At 37.0% G+C, this 20,813-nt stretch overlaps 1 protein-coding gene across 1 annotated transcript; it reads right to left on the bottom strand.

The window, feature by feature from the left end:
- Positions 1 to 697: 697 nt before the first annotated feature.
- LOC141611833 (transcription factor MYB30-like) lies at positions 698 to 3,233 on the bottom strand. The gene is made up of 3 exons (XM_074430471.1): positions 2,882 to 3,233; positions 2,306 to 2,435; positions 698 to 1,759 (listed from the first exon to the last, which is right to left on the bottom strand). The coding sequence occupies exons 1-3, from the start codon at positions 3,012 to 3,014 to the stop codon at positions 970 to 972; spliced, it is 1,053 nt and encodes a 350-aa protein (XP_074286572.1). The 5' UTR covers positions 3,015 to 3,233; the 3' UTR covers positions 698 to 969.
- Positions 3,234 to 20,813: the final 17,580 nt, after the last annotated feature.

Raw genomic sequence — 20,813 nt, forward strand, 5'->3', positions numbered from 1 at the left:
CTAATTTTAATAATTTTTCAGTTTAAAAATTAGTATTTTATTTTGAACTTTCTTCTGAAATATTTAAATTTGAAATAAATATAATTTGTAATTAATAATAAACAATATCTCCTATAATAAGATATATGATATTCTAATACTCCTATATATATGAACACTAAGCACAAGTGGTTCAATGGTAGAGAAGATGGTATCTAACCTCAAGGTCAAGGGTTCAAACCTTGGGAGAAACAGGAATCGAACTTGGAACCTTTCAAAGAACAACTAAAGAGCTTACCAACTGAACCTATTGATAATTTCTGTTACTTATAAAAAATTTATCCCTAAAAATTCATGGTGGGCACGTGTCCACCCGGGCTCCCCCTTAGATCCGCCCATGGCTGTAGTAGTCCTTGATTTCACAAGACGACTTCTAGTTTTTGCCATAGGAGTCAAAAATTGGAAAGAAATCACATATAAATTAACCCCCGGTTTCGAGGATAAAATGAGTAGATGACTTTAACCCACAAAAATATAAATCGATAGTAGGTAATTTTATTATCAAAACAACTAAGCAAGTAACAATAAAAAAAAGGTTTAGCCCTTTTTTTTCGTTTAGTATGAAAATGAAGAATATTGTGTAAAGAGTAGTAAATTCATTAAAAAAAAACTACAGTGAAAATACAAGCATACGAGTACAAAACAAAGCCTTAATGTATAGTTATAGGAACAATATGCGTAAAATAACAATGAAATAAGACTGTAGGAGTTTGTTTATTTTCCTTAGCTACATGAATGTCAATAGCAAAAACAACAAAATAAGAGCATCTGATCTTGCTAGTAACAATAATGGTTTGAAACACATAAGGCCTGGACTAACTTCTAATCAACATCAGAAAAAAGGTCCATTGAATATGAAAATGGGAATTTCTCTATATTTTCATATTCCTTAAACCCTTTCATAAAAATAAATACTGCTAAATAATCATATTACAGGAAATCTGCATGTTCTTGCAAAGGCATGTCAGTGAGATCTTCATCTCGTCCATTCGAGCCACACTGTTGAATTGAACAATCCTCAAACAACCATTTCTCGATAATTGACAATGTGGTGCCACGTCCTACGTTGCTCGGCTTGCTTTCTTGCTCAAACAAGCTTGCCTCAGGAGACATTGTGCCCTGTGAAAAATCAGAATATGGAGACTCCGTAGACTCAATTGTCCCAAACAGTGATCGAAAAACTCGATCATTGTTCTCAGTAAGGAGATCTGTATTGAAAATAGGCTTTTGTTCCCTCGAGTTTGCATGATCATTCTCCAATGTGCTCCCAAGAGAGTAATAATCTGTTGAAATCGAGCTAGATGACTCTTTTTTAGGGACCTTGCTAGTCCATCCTTGGAGTAATCGAGCGATATTCTCTGTACTAGAAGCATAGATTGATGATGCTTGTGTTTGATTGTTACATGGGTTTGATCCGGATAGTGATGAGTCATGGATGTTGGAGGAGGGTTTCTGGTTAATAGATGAGAGAGCATCGGTTAACGCTTGTTTAGCGGTATGGATATCCGTTTGGAGTCGTCTTTCCCATTGGCCTCTACTACTCGAGTTACGATTTTCAGGAGATGATGGTGAAGATAATGAGGATTGAGATCTCTGATTTTGTGGGTTAGGGTGACTATTTGACTCATTCTTTCTCAGCTTCTTCTTGAGATGAGTGTTCCAATAATTCTTAATGTCATTATCGGTCCTTTGTGGAAGATATGATGCAATTGCAGCCCATCTACACAATTAAAATCATTACGTCATTTTCAATCTAATTAAACAATACTTAATTAATCACCGAATAATTAAATTAAATCAAATTTATCACATAGGTGAAATAAATGAGCGATATAAACTTATTGGTACTCAAATTGACTACCACTCTCATCATATTAATTGTACAACCCTACAAATAAATTGAAGTTATTTATTTACAAATACATGTAAATCACTTCACTTGTATACAACTTGAGTCTCACTATCTTATCCACCTTTACCCTAAATCAAGATCTAGGCCGGAAAATTCTTGTGAGTTGTGAAATTTAAATGTTGCTCAACAATATATTTACGCTTAATTAATGAGTCAAAAGTTATATTTCAGGTATTCAATGAGTTTGAAACAAAAATGCTACCGACATGATACAATACAATTTTATTATTAATATAATATTACAAGTATATTTTTATATTCACAATTTCTCGTTTAAGACCCTATTATAATATGGCAAAAGAAGTCTGTACAATACGGAAAAACAAAAAATGAGAAGTTTGAAAAGTGACCTACCTATTCCCAAGAAGAGCTTGAAGATGAATTATCATCTTCTCTTCTTGCTCAGTAAAATTGCCTCTCTTTATTCCAGGCCTTAGATAATTTGTCCATCTTAGTCTACAACTTTTGCTACACCTAAGTAGCCCTGCAAATTCACAAATCAATAACAAGAGTATATTATTACCTTGTTGATTTTTTAGATCTACTGCCGAGTACCTTAAAATTAAAAATAAACGAAGAACACCGAATTTTTTAAATCGTTGCACCGTATCAAGAGATACCTAAAGACTATAAAGTAAACAAATTTAAATATGTTACAAAAAACAGTAACATTATAATGTCATTCCTAATGATCCTAACAGTTGGTGGTGAATTATACTCCGTATTGACAAATCTACGCATCGGCTACTATGTCGAATAACCGAGAGTACTCAAGGTAGGTACGACCATAATTGTTTTCGTTTTATATGTGCTTAGAGGGCATGTTTAAACATCAGCAATTTAGCATCTACTGTATATTATTGGTATAAATAAATAACAAAAAAAAAAAAAAAAAAAAGAAGCAGGAAAATGTGGATATAATATATATACCAGTATTAGTAGGAACAGCTCTCCAATTACCAGGACCATTTTCTTGAATATAAGAAACTAACAAAATGTCTTCTTCAGGAGTCCAAGGTCCTTTCTTTACTCCTTCTTTGTCACAGCATGGTGGTCTTCCCATCGAAATGAATATATGTTTTCTATATGCTTTTACTTGAAGATTTTATTTCTAGGTCGGAAATGTATTATTATTATTATTATTATTATTATTATTATTATTATTATTATTATTATTCCTTGAAGAAGTGAAACAAAACACAAAGACAGAAAGTTAAGGTGAAGCTACATAAATAGAAATAGAAAAGAGGGAGTTTGAAAGGTAAAGAGTATAGAAGAAGATGTATTATTGGAGAAAATGGTGACCTATTATGAGAAGCAAATAAAAGGTGGGGGCAAAAACGAGGATAAGAAACACTCCAAAGCCTTGCAATTTGCATTTACTCGACGGCTACACACTTAATATTTATAGCACCACAAGGGTCAAGTATTTATGGTGGCAACAAGCTTCAATAGTCAGCCTTTGCAATTACTCCTATTACCATCAAAAGCCGTATATTACTATCAACTTCTTGTCTTTTATATAAAGGGATACACCATTAAAAAAACATTAATAATAACCTTTTATACAAAAGTCAACAATCTTGCTCCATACGGAGTACTTTTTCTGGTCGAAAGGGAGCTTAAGTTAAGAAAACCAAGAGTGCGATCAATAGGCGGAATTCAAGAAGCGGGAGGTCAGGTGAGAGCTCGATACAGGTCATCGAATCCAAATTACGTACTCCCTCTACTTTTTTATATATGACGTTTTGCATTTACGAGGTAAACCTTTGACTTTAATATTTACAAAAATATATTTGTTCAAAAAATATAAAAATGGTACCATTAAATTCCTTACGAAAAACTCTTTCATATGAGTATACATATCATAATATTTAGTCTTATATTTTAAGAGATATTAAAGAGAGAAGAGAGTGTCTCGAAATGTGAGAAAGTCATATATAAAAAAATAGAGGGAGTATAAGTTATCGAATCTAAATTACAAAGGTTGTCAACGAATAAAGGAGCTTCATTCCAATTAGAGTTTCCATGGTTTGATCCTCCATCTTTAACGGAAAATTTTACAAAGGTTGACAACTACTTGACACAATACCCCCTCCTACCAAAAGGCGCACAAGGGTGCATTACCCTAATGGCCTTCTACCATCTTGGGCACAACCGGAGCTCTTGTTCCCTAACCAAGGGAACCAAGGAGGAGGATATGGTGGGCACAACAACCCCGATGATCATGATGTTTGTAATACTACGGTTTTATGTGTCTATGGGTACTCTATCGAGTGGGGCTTACTCTGTCGAGTAAGTAGTTTTCCGCGCAAAACAGCAGGCTGTCTGTAGGGTACTCGATCGAGTAAGTTGGGGACTCGATCGAGTAAGGGCCACTCGATCGAGTAAGTTGTGTTTTACGGGTTGATTAGCCGGGTTTTGTTAATGATGCGAGAATAATATAAAAGGGTGATCGTCTTGAGAAAAAGAGAAGTTACGTAGTTCGTGTTCTTCGCATTGTTAACAAATCCCAAGGCCGAGAGTGTCGGATTGCCTCGTTCTTTACGCCGTTGTGATCCTCGTATCGAGTGTAAGCTTTTTATACAATTTTCATAATGTTTTAATAAGTTTGGTTAAACCCTAATTGGGTAATGTTGGGGGTTTTTGGGTGATTTGTATGATTGTGGTAGTAATTGTATGTATACGTGTTATAGGAGGAGGATTCATTGAGGAAAGATTCTGATTAGCTGCTAGACCGTCTATGGTGTTTGCATTCCAGGTAGGGTTTCCCTACTCAGTATTGGTTACATAGCTTTGATGGTGACTATTGTTGTTGTTGTTGAATCTTTATCCTGTTGGCATTGGTTTTGGTAATTGTTGTTCGTATAAGTTGATTGTTGTGTAACTGTCTGTGATCTTCGAGGTGCGTCCCCGGCTGAGTAGAGTCCCTTGCGGGAGTGGCTTCACGCCATTGGTTCGCCTTCTGTGGAATCCGCCACAGAAGGGATGTGCACATTAATGAACATGGTTTTATCGCTCGAAGGAGATGAGCGGGGCTTAGATGGGAACGGATGCGGTCCCCCACTGGCGGCGATGAGTACTTGTTGCGATGGGTACTCTGGCAGGGCTACACACTTTAGTGTGTAGTCAGATGTGTGGAGATGGGATGGAGTTTGGAGATTGTTTGATTGCAGTATTGTTTTTGTGTTGCAGCTGTTGTTTTGTGTAATCAGTACTAACCCCGTTAATTGTTTTAAAAACTGTGGTGATCCATTCGGGGATGGTGAGCAGTTGTTGAGCAGGTATGATGGCTTACGCGAGGGATAGCTGGGATAGAGTCATCACGTGGTCTAGAGTCTTCCGCTGTGTCTCGAACTAGCTAGTTGCTTTTAGTTGTTTGGATTTTGAGAATATTTGTATTTCTTTTTTCAGTTTTGGATTTGGCTGTATCACTTAAACTTTATTACTATTTAAGTACGTTTTGTTATTGTCCATTTGATTATCATTGCCTCGGGTAACCGAGATGGTAGCATTCTCATACCTTAAGTGGTCCTGCTAAGGCACTTGGAGTATGGGGGTGTTACAAAGTGGTATCAGAGAAACGATCTTGAAACCTGTAACCAATGAACCTAATGAACATAAGGAGTCAAACTAAAAATAATCCGGGTAGGAGTTGTAGGAGCTAATGTAAAGACTTAGGAGACGTCCTAAAGTCGCGAACTCGCCCTACAATTTTGAACCGGTCACCATGGGGTGTGAGTCGGGATCGCTATGTGTTTACCTTGTGTGTTATGTATCTATATAGTAATGTGTGGTATGAATTGGTGGATGCATGCATGTGGAGGATAGGAGATGTGTGGTGAAGGATGATGATGATATGATTATATATGCCGTTGTTTGAATACATGAATCACATGATAGTTGATTTATAATATGGTATATTAGAAGCATGAAAGGGGAAGTTGTTGTTAGTGTATATAAAGAGATACCGTATATATATATATATATATATATATATATATATATATATATATATATATATATATATATATATATATATATATATATATGTTTGTTTGTCGTTTTGCATAAAAGTATAAATAGTTGGAAGTGTGAGATTGAACATGCGAGTAGTATACGAGTCAGCATGACTCGATCGAGTGGGGGGCACTCGATCGAGTAGGTGAGTGACTCGATCGAGTGGGTGTGACTCGATCGAGTGGGTTGTTTTACGTTTCTGGGCAGTAGTCTGTTTATAGGCACTCGATCGAGTAGGGTTGGGCACTCGATTGAGTGGGGTTAACTCGACCGAGTGGGTCGTTGGCTCGATCGAGTACGTGTTTGGGTGTTTTCTGGTCAGGTTCTGGAGTCGAGGCACTCGATCGAGTAAGTGGGCAACTCGATCGAGTGACCTCAACTCGATCGAGTAGGTGGTGGCACTCGATCGAGTAGGTGCTATACAGGCCGTTTTCGTGTTTTGAGATATGGGATGTATGTTCATGTTTACCTTTTCTTATATAGTTCCAAGATGTCGCCGAAAAGAAACGCTTTTTATGCTAGGGCCGAAAACATGAGTGTGGACGAGATTGTTAAGATGTTGGAGCATCAAGATGCTCTTATTGAGGCTTTGAAGAAAGTCGGAAAAGATAAAGAGGCAGGACCAGATCACTCCAAAATAAGTATACATATCGCGAGGTTTAATCCTAAGGAGTATATGGGAATTGATGCGCCAATTCTGCTGGATAATTGACATAGAGAGATGGAGAATATACTCAATTTGGTTCATTGCCCTGAGGAGCTGCGAGTGGAATAAGATGCATTCTACTTGAGGGAAGCAGCCGGTGAGTGGTGGGATAAGGTTAAGGTAAGCGCTTTGGACTTGTATATGAAACAGGGGTTACTTACTATACCTTGGGATGAGTTTAAGAAAGCTATGAGGCGAGAGTTTGTACCAGAGCATGTGCGTAGCAAGATGAGGGAGGAGTTTGATGATTTTAAGATGACTTCTGACATGACAGTTGCTGAGTACTACCATAAGTTCAACGAGAAATCTAGGTACGCAGAGGACATGGGGCTGAGCCAAGAGAACTTGGCATTGAGATTTGAGAAGGGGTTGACACCCAAAATCATGGAGAAGTTGCCCGTAGGGGTCCTTACAGATGTTAAGGAGGTATATGAGCGTGCCGGGAGAGCTGAGAGGTTGGTAGAGATGACCAAGGAGAACCGATAGAGAGTTTATGAGAAGAGGAAAGCTGAGAGTGAGGGTGGTGGCCAGTCTAGTTACAAGAGGGGCGGCCATAACCAGGTGAGAGCGTACTCTTCAGGTTCGGGATTTAGCGCCGGAGCTTCTTACGGGCGTGGCCGTGGTGGTAGTAGCGGCAGTTGGGGTTTGTCTTGTCTTAACTGTGGCGGTATGGGCCACAAGAGGCATGAGTGTACCAGTGTAGTGAGTGGGGGTTTTCAGAGACCGTCACAGGGGAGCTTCTCTCTGGGTCCGTCGTAGAGTTACGCTACTATCAGGCCGGCTGGGTCGTGGAATAACCGGGGTGGTCAGAGTAATACCAATAGCGGGGCTAACCGCAATGGCGGTAATTCATATCAGAGACCCACGACGAACAACAATAAACAGGGTCGGCTGCTAAGCCGTCTACATCAGCTAGTACTGTCCAGGGAGGTGGACAGAAGACCAGTGGTAAGCTGTTCATGATGGAGAAGAAAGCAGCAGAGGATGATGCTCACGTTATCACCGGTACTTTTCTTGTTAATGGAGTCTTTACCTTTTTTTTATTTGATTCGGGGGCGTCACATTCGTTTGTATCATCGAGTCATGCCAAGCTTTTGGGTTTGAGTGAGTATGAGTCTGTAAAAGAGGAAGTTTTTATACCGTCGGGTGAGTCTGTATCTTATGGGCGGTTGTATAGAGGTACCAGTGGACTTGTTAGAGTTTCCTTTAGAGGGTTTTGAGATGATAGTTGGTATGGACTGGTTGGGTAAGTACAAGGCTAAGATAGATTGTTATCAAAAGAGGGTTTCTTTGAGAGGTCCTAAGGGGATTAGTGTGTCTTATCGTGGGTTTGTTGTCAAACCCAAAGTTAAGTTGATTGCAGCAGTGACCTTGAAGTCTTATCTGAGGAAGGGGTGTCTGTTGATCTTATGTCATGTGAGAGACCATCGTATGGAGAGTCCGACAGTTGCGCAGATACCAGTGGTGGGAGAGTTTCCAGATGTTTTTCCAGATGAGATACCGGGTTTGCCACCAAAGAGGGAGATAGATTTCAGTGTTGAGTTGAAACCGGGGACGGGGCCAATATCTAAGGCACCGTATCGCATGGGTCCTAAAGAGTTGGAGGAGTTGAAGAAACAGCCGGATGATCTGATTGAGAAGGGATACATTAGACCTAGTGTATCACCGTGGGGAGCACCAGTCTTTTTTGTGAAAAAGAAAGATGGAAGTTTGAGGTTATGCATCGACTATAGAGAGTTTAACAGAGTTACAGTGAAGAACAAATATCCTTTGCCGAGGATAGATGATTTATTTGATCAGTTGAACGGTGCAACGGTCTTTTCTAAGATCGATTTGAGGCCGGGTTATCATCAGGTGAAGATTCGGGAGGAGGACATACCGAAGACAGCTTTTACATCGAGGTATGGACATTATTGTTGGAGTATGTGTCCTCGACAATAATGCGATCACATGTTTAAATCTCATATTAAGAATGCATGAGGGAAAGTAATATTTTATTGTCAACTGATCCACATTAATCGGTAATGATTGGCTGACTAGAGTTTGACATTACTGTCGTATGACGGTGGTGATCAGTTGATCCCTTAAGGTCATAACTCTAGGGTAACACTCTTAATTGATTAATTAATTAATTGTATGATGATACAAGTTAATTAATTCCTTAAAATTGAACTAATGATTTTGTGAGTGATAATACGTATCTTATTGTAATTCGATTAAAAAAAAGATTCGTACTAAGTAATTAAATTGTTTTATTACTTGGATTTATTTATTGTTTATGAAACAATTAAAATAAGAATGAATGGCTTATTATAAATACAAGTTGTTGGGATTTATAATACTATGACCTATTTTAAGTACTTGTAATTGTGAATTACTAGTTAATTTTGTATGTGATTTATTTTTTTTATATATAATGATTTTTAATAAGTTAAAAATGCATTATTTAATTACATGTCTAGTAACATGACCAAAATATCACACTATACAAATTGACAATTGACAAAATTAAAATAGACCATTTTAAGTCCATTGTGCCGTGTAAATGGAGGGTGTAGGGGTTGGTTGTGTTTTGTTCTATTAATTAGACGGAACATAATGATGCCCTACTAATCATAGGCTTGCATGCCTACATCTTGAGAAGAACAAACTTGAAAAAGCATTGGGCACTCTTTCCTCTACCCAACCGGCCACCCTATGCAAAAGATGAGAAGTTTTTCTCTTCTTATTCATCATTCATTCTTACACAATTATCATAATTGATAATTAGAACATCTCTCTAATAGTTTTAGAAGATATAAGAAGAAAAACTCACAAATCTCTAATATTATTCCACCATTACTAGAAGTAGTAAAATATAATAATAGTATCAATTTTATGGCACTTATACTAATTTCTAGTAACAAATTAGTAAAAGTATTAAGTGGGTTATCTTGGTACACATCCTTAAGGAGTAGATTCTAATATTGGGTCTAAATTCATCCTTGGAGCACTCGAATTTTTACGAAGACTAATTTGGTAGGAGACCAATTAGTATACCTATTTCGGCCCTCATTATAAGTAGATCGGTTTTCTTCTTACTTCGCATTATATTGTTATGCATGCATAAGATCTTATTAGTTTATGACTAAACTAAATTTATATAGTTATTAGAAGTGTTTAATAAGAGGTTAATGAATCTTACAATTGGCATCAGAGCAATGGTTGTTGCATGCATAATCGGTCATTGTTTTTCCGAGTTAATATGTTAACATATAAAACTAGAAATTTGTGATTTATGAGGATAAATGCCACGAAATTTTTGCATGAATAACATTCTGGTCCTAAATTGATTTTAGGTCATTTTGATGATTTAAGGTATTTTATGATTCTGACCTTGAAATTTTAACACGATCTCACATGCATATTTTACTTATTGTATGTAAAATTTCGTATAAAAATGTTTTATATTGCATGATTTATGATTTTTACATGATAAAAATGGATTAAATGGAGGTATTTTGGTTAAAATTAGTTTACCTTCGTCTCTGCCCATGAAATTTTAGTATGTTGTCACATGCAATATTTACACACTGTATGTAAATTTTAAGATAAAATGGTTTTATTTTGCATGATTTATGACTTTTAGATGTAAAAATCACATAAATAGTGACTGTTTTAGCAAAAATAGCTAAAATAAATTCTATGGCATGAAAAGTTTTCCCAATATTGTATATATGATATGAACATCAGATCTAAAGTTGCATGTCAAATTTCGTTTGATTTGGATGTTTATTGATTTTTATATTGTAAAATTGATAAATAGCAACTTTAAATAGTCATAATTGTAAATTCGATTTTTGGACCTAAATATTTGTCTTTTCAGGTTCTAGAAACTTATATAGAATATTTAAAATTTTAATTTTGATTTATTACATAATTTTATGTTTAATTTGGAATTAAAGGGTTAAAATTATGTATTATGCGATTTATTTGTTAAATAAATTTAATTACTCTAAGGGCAAATTTTATTAAAATTTTGGAATGTTGGAAATTTTCCAGAATATACAAAATTATGATTTTGAAATTTTCGAATTTTTATGACTTATTGGGAATTATTTCTTTGTTATTATGAATAAGAGATGTTTAAAGAGCAATAATAAAATATCAAGTTGAATTATTGTCAAATATTTAGTGCAGACTAAATTTTTGAGTCCTAATTAGGTTGGGGTAATTAACTTGGACATAGATTTGATTTATGTAATATTTTGTGATTTATAATAAGTTATTGATCGCAATTATCCATAAAACCGGACTAAATATACGATATTAGCTTAAATAGGGCGATTTGGCACATCACATGGCATGTTGTATACATATATTAATGCTGCATTTTAGTATGATTGTCATATTTTATTTTATGTAATTTTGAATTATGTAATTTGTATTTAGTATGGCCTTAGTTTTTAATTGATATTTCCCGAAATGAATGGGGATATTGATTTGGTTGTAATTAATGTGATCTCGTATCACTTTTATTTTATTTTTGTTTTTCTTTTTATAATGTATAAAGTAGAAAAGCTATGTAATTTATTTATCTTGGAGATCCTTGAACACGGTGCCATTCGAAAAGGCGTTCCGATAAAGACGGTGTTGCCTTGGAGTGCGTGCCAAATGAAGTTCAAGGGACCAAAGGAGTTGGTTTCCGAATTTGTAAATAGTTTATTAGATTTACTATTTTAGGAAGGCCATACTAGGATTTTATTGCTTTGCTTTGCATTTATTTTATATGTTTGCTTACATAGCCAAATCGCCATAACTACACATGCATATCATTTTATCGAGTCATCGACCGTGTCAATTATAATTAATGTAGTTCACCGTTTTAGTTCACTTAAAACGAGATAGATAATAAATTGACAAGACCTCTCACTAAATAATAATTGAGAATTAGCCTTACCAAATAGTAGAACCATGAATCCCAATTTCATAAGGAAGTAGGCTCGGCTCACCGGGGTGCTAAACTTGTTACGTTGGGTAAGTGGGTAATAAATTGTTATTACATCGAAATTTGGATTGAGCTCAACGGAAGTATTCGCGACCGTAGCCGCATGTGTTCCGGGCTTAAGATAAATATTAAAGTAATTTTATCGACTGAGAGTTCTAGAAGTAGAATCGATTAAAGAGTTAATCCACCGAATTATATTGATTAGGGATGAATCGGCTCACCGTGCCCGAGTTAATATGAATTTGGATCTCGGGATCATTTATAATAGTTGGGTAGAGGTCACTATATAAATGCTTAAAACTTGTTTACAATGTTTACAAGAATTATTAAAACGATAAATGTTTATTAATTCCTTCACTTCCTATTTTGTAGTCAAAAATTGTTTCTCAATCGCAATGACAACTCCGAATTCATCCGCAAACATTAGCTCAAACACTCTCACCAATGTTTCTTGGCTCCGATCCTTCATGGATCGATGTAAATTAGAAAAGAATGAGTCCAATTTCGCCGATTGGGACGCACAACTTCGCTTGGCCGCGGAGGGTGACGACAAGCTTCGTTACCTTACCGAGGCCTCTCCCGCTGCACCTACCGCAAGGTCTACCCCCGCCGCTAGGCAAGCCTACGAGACTTACCAAAAGGAGTCGGCCGCGATCAAAAATATGTTGATCTTCTCTATGGAGGCCGAACTCCAAAGGAGTGCTATAAAGATTAGCACCGCATATGAGATCTATACGAAGCTTGTGACCATGTTTTCACAAGCTCCGAGGATCATTCAATATGAAGCGGCATCCGCATTCTTCGATCTCAACATCAAGGAGGGCCAAAAAGTTAGCCCTCATGTGCTCAAGTTGATGGAGCATGTTGAGACTCGATGCAAAAAGTAGAAATTCCCGAAGAACTCATCATTGACCGAATTCTTCACTCCTTGAACAAGGTTAAGGCATATGTTCAATTCAAGGTGAGTTTTTATATGAAAACTTGAAAGTTTCTCTTGATGAATTGTACAAAATGCTTGTGCAAGCCGAGAGGGACATGGGGCTAAGTGTTAGCACCACCAAGGATGTGCTCAACATTAATCATATGAGCAAAGGGAATTTTAAGAAAGGTGGCAATAAGGGAAAGAAGCAAACTTCCTACAAGAACAAGGGAAAGGCTTTCGAAGCTACTCCTCTAAGCCCAAGAAGGGTGCCCTGTCCGGGGAAAAATGCCACTATTGTAATGGTGTTGGGCATTGGAAGAGGAACTGTCCAAAATATCTTGGCGATATCAAAGTTGGAATGATTGTTCCAGTAAGTAAATAACTATCCCTATCTTTTATGTTTCGATCTCAACTTTGGTATTTTGATACAAGTTGTGATGATTACCCTTTTTTATTGTAATTAGGGCATCCAAGCAAGGACAAAGGCAAAGAAAAGCAAGCCTAGAAGATCTTGAGGGAAGCTATATGTAGCCGCCCATGGTGCTAGATCTATGGAAGCTTGGCCTTATTTTGCTTTGTCTTTATTATTGTATTTTGAAATTTTAGAACTCCTTTTAATTTCCTCATTTGACTTGGAAATTTGTTTGTTTCCTTTAAACAATGGTTGTATTTTGGATATTGGTGACTTGGTTTTAAACCCAAGTCACTCACTTTATCGTATCGTTTGTTCTAAAATTTGTCATCATACACTACTTGCATCGAGAAACATAAGATTATCGACTTAAATTGATCAAATAGACAATTATAGTGATTGAATCATTATATGTCCATAAGCTATGAATTCGATTCTCCTTATGCCATTATTACTAAAAGTAACAACTTACTTATGTAAGATCAATTATAAAGTTATGTTGAGCTATTGAACTCACAAATTAGGGAACTAAAATGTATTTACAATATGTCTCAAATAGGTCACTAAAAGTTATCATATGTAATATTTTCCTCCTTTACTATCATAAGTACAAAGTTTTTTGTGGCTCATAAAGCTATCTTTAAAGAAAATACATGTATTTTTCTAAAGATAGAGTGGGAGTGAATTTTGCCACAAACCTTGACTGGATGGGATCTACGTACGGAGACCAAAAGAAGATGTTCTTAGGTATGGGATCTATGTGAGGAGACCAAAAGAAGATGTTCTTAGGTAAGACTCTTGACGTGAGGAGACCAAAAGAAAGCGTTCTTAAGATAACTTGAGACTTATGAAAAGACAAAAGAATATGTTCTTGGAAAATAAGATTTTGATCTATGAGGTGGATATCCAGATTTTAAAATTCGACATTTTACTTAAGAGCCTTATGAAACCAAAATGGTATCTATGCAAACAAATGGATTTATTTGAGATTGTTGAGACCAATCCAAAGTAAATAGAAATTTATGGTTAAGAGTTGCGTAGATAGGCATGTTGATGTCTACAAAAGCTATGTTAATTGGTAACTATGCTAAAATCATTGCTATACCTCATTGTGAAAATGAATAAGTTAGATATTAAAACCTCTTTCCAAATGGGTATTAAGAAAGGGATATGTGAATGACATATTTGTATGGTGTTAAATAATACTTTGAAAAGCAATGATTATTCCAATTCATGTAATGTTTCGAATGAGTTGTCAAAAACGAAACATGTGGAATTGAGTGGGAGTCAGTGACAGTCATGTTTGGACATGAAGTTTAGTGGGAGCAATCATCCTTCATGAATTACATAAACATATTACTCATTGGGAATGACGAGCAAATACTACTTTCATAAAGAAGTATTTAGGTTTTCAATTCTGGATGATATTGGACATTATGTGAATCTATTAAAACACGGGATGTTGGATTGGCACTTAGATGGGTATCTTATGTTGATAATGATCCTTCATCTTAAAGATATCAACAAGTTAAATAGGTTATTCATATCGATGAATATAGAATTACCATGATAGGGACATGGTTATTTGCTGAACCTAAGAACTGTTGTTTACATGAACTCGATTACTATTGTTTCCGCCATTAGTATAATCATGTATGCTATAATGCACATGTCCTAGACAAACTCAAGTTTCCGAACTCATTAGGATCTGTGAAAATCCTAGGCTGATTTTATTGACCTAAGGAGAGAATGACTAGAAAGGGTATTTTATTGTCAACCATTACAAGATTCTACAAAATAAACCTAAGTACGTTGTGATAAAGTGGTGTACTTTGAAGACTATACCCACATCACTGGTTATGTGATAACAATGGGAGCTTCTTTCAAGCTAAAGAACTTGAGTCTAGTATGGAGTCTAGACGTGTACTTAGAGAAAATCATGCTATAAGAAATAACATGAAATTGAAGAAAATCGCAATTTATTAAGTTTGAACACTTGGACACATGGTATGTTCACAAGCTAAACTTGTATTGCATTAGGCAAGTGTATAAATACACTTATGATTAAGAGACATAGAGTAGTAATATGGTATTGACTACTCGTATATGATAATCACATTTATCGTTTGAGTTATTGATAACTCATCTTGTACTTTGTTACATCCAAATGGGTTGTTGAGACAATATTGAACCCCATTAAAGTGAATTGGATTAACATAGTATTCGCCCCTAGTTACTTATATGAGGTGACATCTCGAAGTAACTAGAGTGTGATGCGATTGATGGCAAGTTCAAGTGACATAGAGTCATGAGAGATGACTAATTGATCACATAGGCAGACTGTGAGGGACACTCTGTCGGGCTTATGACCGCTTATAGAGTTCTGGAAATTTTTATAGCCTGGTCGTGGCGAGAGCTTCTATAGTATTCTTATGAGTCGATTCTTTGACTAAAGACTGTTCGCCCAAAAAGGCACAGTTTCAGAGTGACTTTGATTTATGTTCTACGATCTTTGTAATTGGGGTCATATGGGCATGTTTTGGGTCATGATGAGTTGTGGCTATTCAAAGGGAAGAGTGCGATAGGAATTGTCCATCCCCGTCAGGGTTATCTAATATCACAAGGCCACTCGAGGAGTAATGAACTGGAAATGCGTGGCCACGCTCGGAAGGTATCTACGGTAGATAATTCCAGTTAGACAGTTATTCTCCAGATCGAGGAAACCACTCATGATATGATCAAATGCAAGTACGACCTGCAAGACACCTTGCATTGAGTGGGAGATAGTAATAGGACAAGAGAATTGGTGACGCACACTTGTCGCGGACAAGTGGGAGATTGTTGGAGTATGTGTCCTCGACAATAATGCGATCACATGTTTAAATCTCATATTAAGAATGCATGAGGGAAAGTAATATTTTATTGTCAACTGATCCACATTAATCAGTAATGATTGGCTGACTAGAGTTTGACATTACTGTCGTATGACGGTGGTGATCAGTTGATTCCTTAAGGTCATACCTCTAGGGTAACACTCTTAATTGATTAATTAATTAATTGTATGATGATACAAGTTAATTAATTCCTTAAAATTGAACTAATAATTTTGTGAGTGATAATACGTATCTTATTGTAATTCGATTAAAAAAAGATTCGTACTAAGTAATTAAATTGTTTTATTACTTGGGTTTATTTATTGTTTATGAAACAATTAAAATAAGAATGAATGGCTTATTATAAATACAAGTTGTTGGGATTTATAATACTATGACCTATTTTAAGTACTTGTAATTGTGAATTACTAGTTAATTTTGTATGTGATTTATTTTTTTTATATATAATGATTTTTAATAAGTTAAAAATGCATTATTTAATTACATGTCTAGTAACATGACCAAAATATCACACTATACAAATTGACAATTGACAAAATTAAAATAGACCATTTTAAGTCCATTGTGCCGTGTAAATGGAGGGTGTAGGGGTTGGTTGTGTTTTGTTCTATTAATTAGACGGAACATAATGATGCCCTACTAATCATAGGCTTGCATGCCTACATCTTGAGAAGAACAAACTTGAAAAAGCATTGGGCACTCTTTCCTCTACCCAACCGGCCACCCTATGCAAAAGATGAGAAGTTTTTCTCTTCTTATTCATCATTCATTCTTACACAATTATCATAATTGATAATTAGAACATCTCTCTAATAGTTTTAGAATATATAAGAATAAAAACTCACAAATCTCTAATATTATTCCACCATTACTAGAAGTAGTAAAATATAATATTAGTATCAATTTTATGGCACTTATACTAATTTCTAGTAACAAATTAGTAAAAGTATTAAGTGGGTTATCTTGGTACAAATCCTTAAGTAGTAGATTCTAATATTGGGTCTAAATTCATCCTTGGAGCACTCGAATTTTTACGAAGACTAATTTGGTAGGAGACCAATTAGTATACCCATTTTGGCCCTCATTATAAGTAGATCGGTTTTCTTCTTACTTCGCATTATATTGTTATGCATGCATAAGATCTTATTAGTTTATGACTAAACTAAATTTATATAGTTATTAGAAGTGTCTAATAAGAGGTTAATGAATCTTACAACTATGAGTATGTTGTGATGCCGTTTGGGTTATCTAATGCACCTGCAGTGTTTATGGATTTGATGAACCAGGTCTTCAGCCAGTTCCTGGATCGGTTTGTGGTGGTCTTTATCGATGATATCTTAGTCTACTCTAAGACTAAGGAGGAGCATTAGGAGCATTTGAGGATAGTGTTGCAGACTTTGCGATACAATCAGCTGTATGCAAAGTTGTCTAAGTGTGAGCTCCGGTTAGAGGAAGTTGCTTTTCTCGGTCATGTGATTTCAAAGAAGGGTGTTGCTGTGGATCCTGCAAAGATAGAAGCAGTTACTCGGTGGGAAGCACCGAAGAATGTGGCTGAGATTAGTAGTTTCTTGGGTTTGGCAGGGTACTATCAACGGTTCGTGAAAGATTTTTCCAAGATAGCGAGACCGATGACAGTTTTGATGAGGAAAGAAAATAGGGTTCGTTGGGATGAAAGTTGTGAGACAGCGTTCCAGACATTAAAGGAGCGTTTGACCACAACTCTAATCTTAGCATTACCTGAAGGGAGTGAGAACTTTGAAGTATATATGGATGCTTCAAAGAATGGGTTGGGGTGTGTGTTGATGCAGAATGGGAAAGTGATTGCGTATGCTTCTAGGCAATTGAAGCCTTATAAGGAGAACTATCCGACAGATGATCTAGAGTTGGGTGCGGTTGTGTTTGCTCTCAAGATTTAGAGGCACTATCTTTATGGGGCGACCTTTAAGGTGTTTTCATATCACAAGAGTCTCAAGTACATCTTCACTCAAAAGGAGTTGAACATGAGACAGAGGAGGTGGATGGAGCTGATTGAGGATTATGGCATGGATATTATATACCATGAAGGGAAAGCTAATGTGGTTGCAGATGCCTTGAGCAGGAAGAGTGTGCATTCTCTATGCATCGCTATGTCTTTGATGAGGTTGAGAGATGAGGTGGGGAAGATGGGGATACATATGATACAGAAAAAGGATGCTATAGGGGATTTGACAGTGGAGCCAGACCTTTATGATGATATTCGAAAGAAACAGGCTTTGGATTCTAAGATTGAGGAGTGGAGAGCTGGAGTAGAGAAAGGGACAGTGTCTAGATTCTCTATTCATACGGATGGCAGTGTGAGATTTGATGGGAGATGGTGTGTTCCTAGTGATGAAGAGTTGAAAAAGATGATCATGACAGAGGCTCATTGTACACCATACTCGGTACATCCAGGCGGTGACAAGTTATTTAAAGATTTGAAGAAGACGTTCTGGTGGACTGGGATGAAGAAGGAAACAGCTGAGTTTGTGGCTCGTTGTTTGACATGTCAGAGAGTCAATGGGGAGCAGCGACGACCACAAGGTAAGATTCAGTCTCTTGAGGTACCTGAGTGGAAGTGGGAGTCCATTTCTATGGATTTTATCGTGGGTTTGCCGAGGAGCCAGCAGGGTAAAAACATGATATGGGTTATAGTGGATCGTCTGACCAAGTCAGCTCACTTTGTGCTGATGAAAGATAATTGGACCAAGATACAATTAGCTTTGGCCTATAGGAAGCATGTGGTTCGTTTGCATGGGGTGCCTAAGGATATAGTGTATGATAGAGATGCGAGGTTCATATCACAGTTTTGGAAAGAGTTGCAGGAGTTGATGGGAACTACCTTAAAGATGAGTACTGCATTTCATCCTGCGACAGATGGCCAGACAGAGAGGACCATCAAGACTTTAGAGGACATGTTACGAGCTTGTGTTATGGATTTTGGTGGTTGTTGAGAACAGAGATTGGACCTAATTGAGTTTTCTTATAACAACAGCTATCACACCAGTATGGGCATAGCACCGTTTGAGGCTTTATATGGGAGGAGATGTAGGAGTCCGATTTGCTGGGATGATAGAGCTGAGGCGGTGGTTTTAGGGCCAGAGATAGTACAGGAGATGGTTGAACAGGTTAAGCTGATCAGACAGAAGATGAAAGCGGCCCATGATCGACAAAAGAGTTATGCATATTTACATCGGCGTGATATAGAGTTTCAGGTTGGGGACAAGGTTCTTTTTAAAGTGTCTCCTATGCGTGGGGTCATGAGATTTGGTAAGAAAGGAAAGTTGAGTCAGAAGTTTATAGGACCTTATGAGATTTTGGATCGTGTGGGTGAGGTTGCGTACCAGTTAGCTTTACCAGCTGCTTTGGATAGAGTGCATAATGTGTTTCATGTGTCTCAGCTGTGGAAGTATGTGAGTGATCCTTCACATGTGTTAGATGTAGAGAACATCGAGTTGGATGAGTCCTTGTCTTATCTTGAGGTGTCGAAACAGATTCTTGATTACAAGGTTAGGAAAACTAGACATGGGGAAACGGTCTTTCTTAAGGTTCTTTGGTCTAACCATGAGGTTGAGAAGGCTACTTAGGAGGCGGAGGAGGCTATGAGGGAGTGGTATCCGTCTCTTTTTGTTCAGGTATGTGTGGTTACGGGGACGTAACCATGTGTCTTTTAGGGGGTAAGAGATGGTCGCATAGAGTTTTTGCATGTTTTATGTTGGTTTAGTACAATTAGTAGTTGTCTTGAGTCGGGTTGAGTGTTGTTTTGGGAGGTGTGTTTTAAGTTTTGTTTTGAGTTGTTTCGAGTTTTGGTTATGTTGTTGCGTCGGAATGGTGTTAGTGTGTTTTTTTTTGGGTTTATGGGTTGAACTTCGGGGACGAAGTTCTTTTTAAGGAGGGAGACTGTAATACTACGGTTTTATGTGTCTATGGGTACTCTATCGAGTGGGGCTTACTCTGTCGAGTAAGTAGTTTTCCGCGCAAAACAGTAGGCTGCCTGTAGGGTACTCGATCGAGTAAGTTGGGGACTCGATCGAGTAAGGGCCACTCGATCGAGTAAGTCACTTACTCGATCGAGTAAGTGTGTTTTACGGGTTAATTAGTCGGGTTTTGTTAATGATGCGAGATTAATATAAAAGGGTGATCGTCACTATTCTTAATCACTGTTAACCTTTCTAAAAACCTTTTGAGAAAAAGAGAAGTTACGTAGTTCGTGTTCTTCGCATTGTTAACAAATCCCAAGGCTAGCAGTGTCGGATTGCCTCGTTCTTTACGCCGTTGTGATCGTCGTGTCGAGAGTAAGCTTTTTATACAATTTTCATAATGTTTTAATAAGTTTGGTTAAACCCTAATTGGGTAATTTTGGGGGTTTTTGGGTGATTTGTATGATTGTGGTAGTAATTGTATGTATACGTGTTATAGGAGGAGGATTCGTTGAGGAAAGATTCTGATTAGCTGCTAGACCGTCTGTGGTGTTTGCATTCCAGGTAGGGTTTCCCTACTCAGTATTGGTTACATAGATTTGATGGTGATTGTTGTTGTTGTTGTTGTTGTTGTTGTTGAATCTTTATCGTGTTGGCATTGGTTTTGGTAATTGTTGTTCGTATAAGTTGATTATTGTGTAACTATCTGTGATCTTCGGGGTGCGTCCCCGATTGAGTGCAGTCACTTGCGGGAGTGGCTTCACGCCCTTGATTCGCCTTTTGTGGAACCCGCCACAGAAGGGATGTGCACATTAATGAACATGGGTTTATCGCTCGAAGGAGTTGAGCGGGGCTTAGGTGGGAACGGCTGCGGTCCCCCACTGGCGGCGAGGAGTACTTGTTGTGATGGGTACTCTGGCAGGGCTACACACTTTAGTGTGCAGTCAGATGTGTGGAGATGGGATGGAGATTGGAGATTGTTTGAT

Source organism: Silene latifolia, chromosome 11 (assembly GCF_048544455.1).
Source record: "Silene latifolia isolate original U9 population chromosome 11, ASM4854445v1, whole genome shotgun sequence".
Classification (NCBI taxonomy): Eukaryota; Viridiplantae; Streptophyta; class Magnoliopsida; order Caryophyllales; family Caryophyllaceae; genus Silene; species Silene latifolia.

Coding starts and splice junctions, on each gene's coding strand:
- LOC141611833 (XM_074430471.1), bottom strand. CDS start 3,014: ATGGGAAGACCACCATGCTGTGACAAAGAAGGAGTAAAGAAAGGACCT. Junction 2,436..2,881: donor AGCTGTTCCTACTAATACTG/GTATATATATTA, acceptor GTGAATTTGCAG/GGCTACTTAGGTGTAGCAAA. Junction 1,760..2,305: donor CAAGCTCTTCTTGGGAATAG/GTAGGTCACTTT, acceptor TTAATTGTGTAG/ATGGGCTGCAATTGCATCAT.